Source organism: Mytilus californianus, unplaced genomic scaffold (assembly GCF_021869535.1).
Source record: "Mytilus californianus isolate M0D057914Y unplaced genomic scaffold, xbMytCali1.0.p SCAF_9, whole genome shotgun sequence".
Lineage (NCBI taxonomy): Eukaryota > Metazoa > Mollusca > Bivalvia > Mytilida > Mytilidae > Mytilus > Mytilus californianus.
The window spans coordinates 25,114,848-25,127,259 of record NW_026262745.1 but is presented as its reverse complement, the minus strand read 5'-3'; the positions used below and the strand labels follow the sequence as shown (position 1 = coordinate 25,127,259).

General features: G+C 30.1%; 2 protein-coding genes across 4 annotated transcripts in view; one reads left to right on the top strand and one right to left on the bottom strand.

Annotated features, from left to right (window-relative positions):
- Positions 1–12,000, top strand: part of LOC127715255 (uncharacterized protein DDB_G0284459-like) — a 57,034-nt gene extending 45,034 nt beyond the window's left edge. For all 3 annotated transcript variants that reach the window (XM_052221278.1, XM_052221277.1, XM_052221279.1), the window contains 2 exons: positions 3,011–3,116; positions 4,794–12,000. In XM_052221278.1, the coding sequence (XP_052077238.1) occupies positions 3,011–3,116; positions 4,794–4,901 (214 nt within the window). In that variant the 3' untranslated portion in view covers positions 4,902–12,000. The remainder of the gene's footprint in view (positions 1–3,010; positions 3,117–4,793) is intronic.
- Positions 631–2,447, bottom strand: LOC127715281 (uncharacterized). The gene has a single exon (XM_052221320.1). The coding sequence runs from the start codon at positions 2,333–2,335 to the stop codon at positions 950–952; it is 1,386 nt and encodes a 461-aa protein (XP_052077280.1). The 5' UTR covers positions 2,336–2,447; the 3' UTR covers positions 631–949.
- Positions 12,001–12,412: the final 412 nt, after the last annotated feature.

The following is a 12,412-nucleotide window of genomic DNA, read 5'->3' as shown; positions in this document are numbered from 1 at the left end:
CAAAAATTCTTACAATTAAAACTGATCGTAAGTTAAACTGAAATGTGTATGACTTACAAGTATTTTTATTCTTAAGATTTTTTGTGAAAAGAGATACAGGAGCCTGTAATTCAGTGGTTGTCGTTAGTTCATGTCTGTCATGATTTTTTTTCATGAATTGTATTGTAATAAATTAGGCCATCAGTTTGAACTGTTTCTCATTTTACAAGTCTGAGCCTTTTATAACTTACTATATGGTATGGGTTTTTCTCATTGTTGAGGGCTGTACGGTGACCCATAATTGCTTATATCTATGCCATTTGAATTCTGGTGGACAGTTGTCTCATTGGCAATCATACCACATCTCCTTATTTTTATATAGTATAACAGATATGCCAGAAAAGATTCACTGTTACAGAAGTAGTTTATTTTATATTTTGGTCTAGATAATACAATTGTGTTTTTAAATTGTCAGTTTTTAAATAAGATTTCAGTAATTTATGTAGACCGAATATTGGGAAGTTTTAAAAAATTGCAGATTTATTGCATCAAGCATTTTAGCAATGTTACCTATCTAGAGTTAACTTTTTTCTACTGAATAATCAAATTATTTTTATGTTTTATTTATTTATTGAAAAACTGTCGCCTGTCAACTTTGCCTCACATGTTTGGAAAATCAGTTTTTGTAAGATTGCAAAATTGTATACATGTAATATACCACTGCCATGGCTAAAGATAAAGTCCTAATTATGAAAGAATATGACAAAAGTGTGTGATTTTTTTTTAATAATAATTGGCATGTAGTTGTACATTTAATTTCAATGTGTTTCAATAGTTTATATAATGACAGTAATATCACATGGAAGTTTTTGCAGAATGAACCTTGCAAAATCTGTTTTGACAGCTCGTTAGAAAATCTTTTGCCTCTAACCAATTACAAATGTATTGAAAAATACTGAAATATTTTTTATTATATTCCTGTAATTTTAATTTTGTACAGTTTAGCATTATTTTCAGCAGCACCTTTGAATCCACTGCCAATCCATAAATAGTTTGATTCATCAAATTTCATGCTGATTGGATATTCAATTTCTAAGCCTTTCAGTGATTGGTGTAAAATTTGATAACCATCAATGTTAAGCATATGGAATGCATTGTTAGCTGAATCTAACACTATGATTTTTGCGAATTCTGTAACTACTACATCAGAAGGAAGGAATTGTCTTGGGCTGAAACTTGGATGTAGGTCACTGTATCTCCATTTTATATTGCCATACTTAGTGAGTGCTACAACTGTCCCAGAGTATTCACTTTTTCTGTCAATCACATAAATCCTACCCTGATGTGATGTTATTCGCCATGGAAATGTAAATAGTGCTTCATTTTTTTCGGTATATTCAAAAATATTACATAATTTTCCATCAGGTAAGATTGAAACCACTTGACGAGATCTATTATATGATAGTTTAAAGTTTGCTCCAATTTCAGCAAGCCCTATCCAGATGATTGAATCATTGTCTTTCTCACAATGAATGCACAAAGGTTCCATGGTGAAATGTTTGGGTAGTGATGATATCTGAGTTTTATTGTGCTTGTTTTTCCTCACTAGTTTTATAGAGTTGTCAATTCTGCATGTTAGATACATATCCCCAATTGAATTAACAGCTAGGTCAGCTGGTTCTAATCCTCTAAATTCATCGATATGCCTCAGTCTGTTGGTAAATAGTGTTGGTGTTAGACTAATTTTATAAATATCTCCTTCATAATAACAAATGAATGCTTCATCTTTATTTACCATTTCTATACTGTTTATTGCTGGTAACTTTGTTGCGAATGTTTTAATGACTTTAAATTCTACTGTTCTCGTCATAAATAAAGATCCTGCTCCGGCTGAATGCCAGACTGGGGGCAGACTGCCATCCTCCTCTGGGTAATCTACAAGTAGAAAACCTGAATCATCAGAAGACATTCTCCTCATTAATTTCCTTTTACTTTTTTCTCCACTGGTAAAATTCTCTTGTAAAAAATTATCTATATCAATAATTCTATGATATGAGTGGCTTTCAGCAGAGCAATCTTCACAAATCAGAAATTTGCAAGTTTGACAAAAAGATGAATACTTTTTGGTGTCATGTTCCTTGCAAGGCATTTTCCTGATTTCATATTCTGTTTGATTGTTTGTAGTGATGATGTCAATAGACAAAACAGTGTGACTTGAATTTGATGGAAAATTAGAATGACAATCCTTGCATTTTTCACATATTGAAACTTTACATTCCATGCATCGATACTTCAGATTCTTTCTCGTATAACATACAGCACAAGATAATGACACTTGTGAATCAAGTCTATGCATTTTGAAATGTCTGTCACTACTCAGGTTTCACATATAAATGCAAACACATATCTTATGTATTCATCGCAAAAATTATTAGAATGTTTGCTAAAATGAACTTTCTGTTCTTATATGGTAAAGTATTGTACAAGGATTATAAATATTTATTTGAAGAGATTACTTGATTTTTCATTAAACATTTCCTTGTGACACACTTTAAGGTTTTCTTCTAGTTTCCTGATTGATTAAGTTATGATAAGTCTTGATTTACAGTTTGTGGTTTAAAAGTGCAGGTTTTGGGATCAGACATAAGAAATCCATTTTAAATAAGTTTATTTGAATGTCAAATCCGGGGTCAGATCTAGAGTTTGTGGAAAGAGGGCATAATGGTAAAAAAGCACACAAATATAACAACTTTTTGCCAGAAAATGATGCTTTTTTATTTTATTAAATGTGGGGTTGTGGGTGTATGCATGCCCTCTAAATCCATCACTGAAAACTTAACTAAAAACTTCTGAAAAATAGGGAAGACGTTACTGGAAATCCTTTTAGCCATTTTTAATTGCCCAGTATTGATGATACAGTCATATTCCTTTTATCTGTTATAAAATGAGCATATTCTCCCCTCTATTTTGATCATCTTCATTTTATTTTTAATAAAAAAAGATTATAGAAACCATGTTGTGCATATTTCAGACAAAATGCAGGAAGTTTACTGAAAAAGGCCATCACATCTTACACTGCTCAGAATGAAGATGAATTGTCTTTCCAAGAAGGAAGCTTTATCCAGGAAATTAGTCAGGTGCTGATATAATTGTTATTTTGTTTTAATTGACAGCTGCATATATATGGATATATATATGGACCATTGCTATACAATACAAAAAGTTTATCAAAAAAACTGAATAAGGACACAAAATTAATCATATTTAAAATATGGCAAATCCTTGTTAACATACTGTGGATTCATTTATTTTCGTGGGTATCAATTTTTGTGGATTGAGGAAATCTTGCATTTTCGTGGATATTTAATTTCGTGGTTTTGCCAAAGTCTGCATACAAACCAATGGAAAATTTGTAAATAGTTGAACATTTGAATTCGTGGTTTACCAGTATCCACGAAATCTACGAAAATTGGTATTCCACGAATAATAATGAATCCACAGTACACTTTTTTATTACATCAATGAAAATTCTTCCATCCGTTCATCTCATTTTTTTAGCTCAGCTGGCACACAGGGCCATTGTAAGCTTTTCCCATCACTTGGTGTATGTCATCATCATACGTTAACTTTTTCAAACATCTTCTCTGAAACTGCTGATCCAAATTTAACCAAACTTGGCCATAATGATCATGGGGTATCTAGTTTTGAAAAAAAAAGTGTCAGATCACCTTGCCTGCTAAACAACATGACTAACATAGCTTAAAATAGAACATCTGGGTAAAATGCAAGTTTTGTCTTTTTTATTGTAACCACTATAAATAGAGAAAATCTGACACAGCTTTAATGTCCAAAATGTTGAGATCTACTTACTGTCTATTTACACCAAAACTGTCAGACTAATTCATGTGTTATTACCCTCAATTGACGAATTTTACCAATTTTTAAAATTTTGGCTTACTATCTTGAAAACTATAACAGATAGTTAGAAATTTTAAAAGCTAAAATGATCAACAAGACAAGATTTACAAGAAGGTCAACATGGCAGAAATCTATAGTTCACTTCTTACTATAATTATCGTACTTTTAATGACAATTTGTTTGCATTTTTGCCTTTATCAGGAAAGCTATAATAGACATGATAGATAGATAACAACTTCAAAAAACAAAAAATGATAACAAGACAAGATCTACCTATAAGTCAATAACTCAATATTGCAGAATTGCCAGTCGACTCCTTATTGGAGTTATTGCCCTGAAATGATTAATTTTTTTATGCCCATGCCATAGTCATAGGGGGCATTAATGTTACCCTTGACGGTCTGTCTGTCTTTCCATATGAAAATCAAACAATTTTTTTCATTACCTAAAAACTTCTTTCCATTAATAACTATATTTTGCAGTTATGCTCAAAGCCAAAAGTCTTCAAAGTTTAAGAAAAAATATGAAATCATTAGAAGCCCAAAAATAATGATCTAAACACAATATTGAAACTGCTTGTGGTTATTTTAGGAATTATACAGTTAGAGAAGAGACATGAGTTAGATGTAAATGTTAGTTAGTTATAAAAATATCATGATTTTGGTTTTTATAACTTAATGATTACCGGGTAATCAACTCAGAATGTTCATATCATACTCATGTTTTTTAAGTGTGTACTTACTTACTTACAAATGTAACAACACCCATTGTATGACGTCAGGGAACTAGTGAAACCAGATTTATTTCACATGTGATATAATCAGTTTTATTTTACTTAGAAATCAAGGTATTTCATTGCAACCAATGTAATATAATTATTTATATTATCATTACAGGATGATGAAAGTGGTATATGTGTAGGGATGTTACCCAATGGTGACACAGGCTTGTATCACAGAAGTTTTGTAGAAGATTCCTGCCATGAACAACAAAGTGTTGTGTGAATTACATTGTAATAATATGTTTAGTCAGTTTTGATTTAACAACAAAGTGTTGTGTGAATTACATTGTAATAATATGTGTTTAGTCAGTATTGATCAAATCAATCTTGTTATCACTTTTATTGTTGGATATGATCTGCTAATAGTTTTATTCTTTTCTCAGTTTTTTTTGTTAGATGAATCATTTTAAATTGGTGCAAAACAGAAATCCACTTGCTTTATGTAGTCTTTCAGATTCAAATTCTACTCGTTATTATGAATTTCTACATTCAACAATTAAATTACCATATATAAAAAGTATACAAATCATGATTTCAATTTTTTTAAAGTATTCTTTCACATGGAATCTTGGCATCAGTTTTAAATTTATCATGTACAAGGATGAAATATTATTGGTAGATTAAAACCTCCATGAGCTAATAATAAAATCTTTGTTAGATTTAAACTCACCATTTACTATTTATAGAATCTTGACTTAGGTTTAAACCTGTCATGTACAAGGATGAAATCTTGATGTTAACTCTAAACTCTTAGATATTGATGGTAGGTTTAAACCTCTGTGAGCTAATGATTTCCACTCTTAGATATTGATTGTAGGATTTATTAACCTCCATGAGATGATGAAATCTTTAGGTTAGATTTAAACTCACCATGAACTTTTGGTGGAACCTTGACGTCAGTTAGAATTCAATACTTAGATATTGATTGTAAGTTAAAACTCAGCTAGTTATATCATGAAATAATGATAGTAGGTTTCAACTCACATCATACTGCAATGAATTTAAGTGCTCATTATTTTTTGTCCTTAATACAGTATCTGCCATATACAATACTTTCAATGCAATATTTATACTAAGTCAGGTTTTTTGTGCAATATTATAAGTCACATAACTACAAGTCAACAACAATTCAGTTGTCATATTGTGTTAGTTATATTATTTTTAGTTTTAATATTTAATTTTATTTAATAAAAAACAAACATTTTATATTATGTACTTGTCACAATTAGTTCTTGTCTCTTGCTTTGTTATGTTAGAGTATAGATTATTTTTATTTTAAAGATTTGTATTTGTATATATATATATATTTGAAAGAATATGATGCCATTACTTTAAGTTATATCAGTCATAATATCTTATCTTTCAGTTTTGTTTTATGTGCAATGTTACAAATTAATCAATTTCAATAATTAGCTTTGACATTTCCGATTGCAAATTAAATCATGTTCTAAAATTCTCATTTCTCATAGAGAAACACACCAAAACCTATATTTGAATTTGATTTCTATAAAAATGTTCAAATTTTTATAGAAAATATTAAGTTACTTTAGAATAGCTGACCACAGTGAAATCAGTGTGTTAAAGACAAAATGCAATATATTTTTTCTTAGATTAAGAAAGAAAAAATGCACATTAAATTATCAAAAACAAGTTGTTCTTCAGGTATTTTTTTTTAGCAATTTCCAAAGGGCCAAACTAAATAGATTATGCAATGTATATGTGCCACAAATTTTAACAATTCTTATTTTAATTGTTTTGTTGAGTGTGTTGAATTCCGTCAGTATTGTAAGTTTGAAGTTCTTAAATTTGAAAAGAAAACCACACCTCATTCTGTGACACCATTTCAACAAAAAATCTTCCAAGGGAAGATAACTGTTAATATTCTCTGTATAAGATCAAGATTAGTAATGAAAAGACTGTATTTTCCATTTAGGAAAGATGAAAAGGATCAATGGAATTTTTAAACCAATATTATTAATAATATGGTTGTTTAAAATAATATTGGAAGAGTATATAGGTAAAACAATATATATGTGTGTTAATGGTTACATCCATTTTAAAAAAGGATCAGTTGCAATGAAAATTATCAAATTTGGTAGTTATGATGGAAATTTATATGTGAAGGATTTGAATAAATGTTGACAACTCAGACATTCAGAATTATAATGATCAGTCATTTTGTTATTTGTCATCAGCTTTTCATGAATGCATTTAGCCAGTTTCATGTAAATACCTATTAGATAATAAAAATGATATTTTGAAATATCCTGTTCGACATATGTCCTTCCTACATATCAAAGTTTTCCCTGAAGTTTCATTGGACTTGTCAACTTTGAGTTGTACCTGTGTTTTAAACATCTTGCAAATATCAGGATGAAGACAATTTACAGTGTAACCTGCTATAAGTGTCAACATCTATTAAGGATGTACACCTCTGAGGAGCCAAAAATTTCTAGAATTAAACTTTTTTTCTTAACCTGATTTTTGGGTTTATATGACTAAAAAAGTTATTGATGAAGAAAAAATCATATGGTGGTGCACTACTTTTTTGCTACGGCCATTTGAAAGTACCCCATTTATATGATTTTCCCATTTTTCATTAATTTTTACCCATTTATGGGCTATTATCATGAAAAAAAATCCCAGTTTCACAATTAAACTTTTTTTCATACTTTCACTAAAGATGAAGTGGACCAATCTGATTAAATTTAACTTAAAAAAACTATAGGTAGGTGTTAATATAAGAAAGTTTTATAAAATTTTGTTGCTTTTTCGTGTCAAAATAACCATGCTGTAAATTTTGTAAATTTGTGATTTTTCTCCTTTTTTTTAGAACAAAAAGCATATTATATCAACTTCTTTGTTATGAATGATTGAAAAATACATATCTAAGAATTTTGAAAAGAAAAATTGATTTGGGATGTACATAATTTTGGTAAATCATTTCTTTGTACACTTCACCCATTTTCTCAAACTTTTGGCTGATGGCACTGACCCGATTGCTTATAAAAATAGAAAATGTTATTACTCAAAAACTACTTATTGTAAGTACCCAATTTTTTCACATAGTTTAGTTTGATTAAAATATTCTTTAAATTCATTGATATTTTCCACTTGTATCACATGGTTTAGAAATAATTCCAGAACGAGATTTCAACGAGACTGAAACATCAGAATACATCCCGAAGTGAAAACCTGACCATCTACTTATCCAGGTGTAGTAATAGATATGCATTTTGAACCTCTACTCAAAGGGCACCTCTCTTTTAACGTCACATTTTTTTTTTTGGTCCCTAGGATTAGGATGAACTTTTCGTACAAGATGGACTGTTCTTGATGGTTTTCCAATTTTCAAGCTAATAGTAATCATCGCTTATTTTCCTTAGTTCACAATAAAACTTAGCATCTATCGAGTAACCATATACACACATAATACATATGTTTGACTTATTGATAAGTTTTCAGCTATTAGCAAAAATTTAAAGATTGAAGTAAAAATAATTAATTTATCATCCCAAATAAACTGTAAGTCATTGTCTTTACTAATTTGTGTATTTAAAAATCAGAATATGATCTTGATAGTAGGTAATCGTCCTTCTTTTTTCATACTAGAAAAATATTGTTAGAGGTATATTGCTACCTAACATTGGATAAAATATACATTTATGTTGACTTTTCAGAAATGGCGTTGATTTCCAAAGTGCCATTAAACATGACTGCCACTGTTCCTGAAATTAGAAAAGTGGATATAAAGATCAATAAAAACATTCTAAAAGTTTCAGTTAAGGACCAATTAATATTCAACTTTTTAGAAATGATAAAAAACAGATAAAGATAATTTAGTTAACTTTTAAAAAGAAAGATTTTTTTTAATGTTTATATTAGATTATATAAAATTGTCTACAAATTTCTATATTTTATTATTTCAAATACAGTCAGATTTTTGGATTTCCTCTTAACAGCAATACCAACTTAAACAAGACCTAAACTACCACTTGTATGTGTGGTTTCAATATAATATCAAATTTTGAAGCTGGCCTTTTGAGAACATAATTTTAAATCAGTTTATATTTTGAGCCGGTAAGAGCTATAGGCTCCTCATAGATAACTACTATAAAATCAAAAATGTTTGCAATGATTTTATAATAGGATCAGTTTCACATAAATAAAAACACAATTATAAATGAGCTGCATCGGATAGAAATCGACCTTATACAAAGGAATATCAATTCATCTGTTAACCTATTTCAAATTGAAAAATCTTTATGCAAAGTCTGTTACTATTTGAAAATAGAGTTGATATAAGAACCCTACAAAACAGACCTACATTAGTCTTTTATTTCGTATTTGAATGTTCCAAAATCAATAAAAGTCTGATACATGTACATGTATACCTGCACTTGCTTAAGGTTGATTTCTATCCAACGCAGCTCAAATTTTGATAGCATTATTTGTATGCACCTTTTTAGCTCACCGGGGCCCGAAGGGCTCCATGTGAGCTTATGCCATCACTTGGCGTCCGTCGGCTGTCGTCGTCGTCGGCTGTTGTCGTAAACTATTTCAAAAATCTTCTCCTCTGAAACTACTGGGCCAAATACCTTCAAACTTTAACTAAATGTTCTTTACGGTATCTTGTTTATAAATTGTATCAGAAGTTTGTATCGTTCGATAAACATGGCCACCATGGCTAAAAATAGAACATAAGGGTCAAATGCAGTTTTTGGCTTATATCTCAAAAACTAAATCTTTTAGAGCAAATGTGACATGAGGTAAAATTGTTTAATTGGTCAAGATCTATCGGCCCTGAAATTTTCAGACGAATCGAACAACCTATTGTTGGGTTGCTGCCACCGAATTGGTAGTTTTAACAAAATTTTGCAGTTTTTTGTTATTATTTTGAATATTATTATAGATATATATATAAACTGTAAGCAGCAATAATGTTCAGCAAAGTAAGATCTACAAAAAAGTTAATATGACCAAAATTGTCAATTGACCCCTTAAGGAGTTATTGCCCTTTAAAGACAATTTTACACAATTTGTTCATCAAGTTTGCTAACATTTAAAAATCTTCTCTGAAATACAAGTGAGCGATTCAGGCTCTTGAGAGCCTCTTGTCCTATTATCACAATACTAAATCTCACATTCCTTTCTGTTGTTCAACAATCACAATGATAGAGCAGGCATAAATTTCTGAATTTGTAGTATTTCTAATGGCGCATTTACTACATTTAATTGATAATAATATTAGTTGTCAACAATTCAGCCTTAGTTAAAAATGATACTCTTATCTCTCAAAATAATCTAATAATTTCACCAAATGTTTTGCATTTATAGTTCAACTACTTGGTGTTAAACTAAACAATGACAAAGTGAAAAGGATAGTTACTTATGTATTATTTAAGATCTGATTTTCTTGTTGCATGATATAAATTTCAGTTGGATTTTTGTCCACATTTCATTAAAATGAGGTCACAATTTATGCTCAAAATATTAGTTATGGTGATTTGTTTCATATACAAATATGCAAGCAGAAGTTTTTTCTTGCAGTACTTATGTGTTTACAAAATATTTTAGTCTGACTTGTGTCTGTTCATACTTATTGCTGACAGAGTTTGCAAATTTTGTCAGATTTTATTTGTCCTTTTTTCCCATAATGCAAATTTTCAGTTATAGTATTTATCTAAAACTTGGAAGACTATCATCATTCTAGCCACACCATTCCTGAAAAAATGTCAAAATAAACCAAAAAACTGTTGTCAGTAATTTCGGTGTACAACATTACTGGTTCCTCTGATCTTAATGCAATGAAGTTTTTATATGACCCCAAATTTACGGGAAGGTTTAGTCATTGTTATCTTCATTGTTCTTTAGCAATGTTTTGTCCCTCAAAATTACTTTAGATGTAGTTGATAATTCCTTGTTAAATTTGAACTTTATGTTCATTGGCTCTACCCATTTCTGAAAAATAGACAATGGAGAAACATAAAAGGTACTATGAATGTTTTCATTATAAAAACCTGTCACTGAAATGTGTTTATATATTTTCACATTTACAGAAAAATTGCAAAAAAAATGCTCTATTGCTTTGTAAATTTTAATTTTCCATATGATTTCAATGATTTTTTCCCTCAGGTTCCTCTAATGAGCTTAAGAATGTACAAAGTGGTTTTGTATAGCTCTTAGTGTTATAAAGCTTTAAATGACAAAAGGGACCAACATTTGCTCTTTTCTTTGGTCCCAAAATTACCATGTTTAACTATTAGTGTTTCAAGCAAAATGATTCCCTTTGATTTACATGTGGTTATTTTCCTGTATCAATGTTGTGGTTGGTTGTTTAATGCTGTGCTCAGCATAGGCTTTTCTTTTTGTTGTATTCTTAATATAAAAAAAGATCCCTATATGTTGTTTTGCAACAAATTTGACATTGTTTTTAGTTTCCAAATTACAAGAGGCCCAGCTGTAGTTATCCTAAAGAAATCCTGCTTGCATTTATATAAAAATCGATTAAAAGATGTCTCCTGTGGGATTATGAGAAACAACGGGAAGAGGGTTCTTAAAATTACGTTCCCTTATAGCCAAAATGATGTTTTCTTTTAGATACAGGTCTGATTTGTATGCATTTTTATGTGGCAATTGTTAGCAAATTTCTTAAGCTCTTTTCATTTCCAAGGTATGTTTCCAGTTAATGTGCACTTGTTTGTTCCCCTTAATATTTAAATGTAATACCCCCATTTTAGGAGTGGAACCTATATTGTATATACCTTGTCAAACTACTAGTATCTTTTCATGACAAATATTTCCAGCAAACTTTTCTCATTTACTTCTGAACAGAATGACTATATATGGTCAGCAGCTTGGCAGTGATGAGTTGAACCTATGAGATTTTTTCTATCTGTCTGACACCCTCTTCCTGTTTTCCTATACCTTGAATTACAATGCGAGTATGCTTAACATGCAAAAGCATGCCACTTTCTTGTTTTACTTCCCTTGTCAGTATGGCACAGTCATATCATGTTGCATCTGGTGAGGCCTTTTATCCGTCATTTGTTTTTATCACATTTTAAGATGAAACATCAATTTTAATAAATAACTGAATTTGCAATACCCTCTTTGATTACATTATTTGACAGATGTATATTTTATGAACATGTCAATGTTGCTAATTCATTATCACTAAGCATTATTACCTTGTGTCTATATATATGTATGCCTTTATTGTTTATTTTAGTTCATTGTTAGAGCCTTCAACTGTTTTATTATGGTGCTTTTCATAGATTTTATTTTTAAATGGAGTTTACATTATTAAAGTTCATATTGAATGATGTCTTGTTTCTCTGGTTAACTTTAACTGATACACTGCTGAAGACTTCAGAATATTGGGTATCTTGAATTTATCTGTGCCTTTTACAAGCTGGTGGAAGAATATTGAGTATCTTGAATGAATCTGTGCCTTCTACATGCTGATGGAAGAATACTGAGTAGCTTGAATTAATCTGTGCCTTCTACATGCTGATGGAAAAATACTGAGTATCTTGAATTAATCTGTGCCTTCTACATGCTGATGGAAAAATACTGAGTATCTTGAATTAATCTGTGCCTTCTACATGCTGATGGAAGAATACTGAGTATCTTGAATTAATCTGTGCCTTCTACATGCTGATGGAAGAATATTTGAATTAATCTGTGTCTTCTACATGCTGATTACTTATCCTAGTAAGCAGCCTATGATTA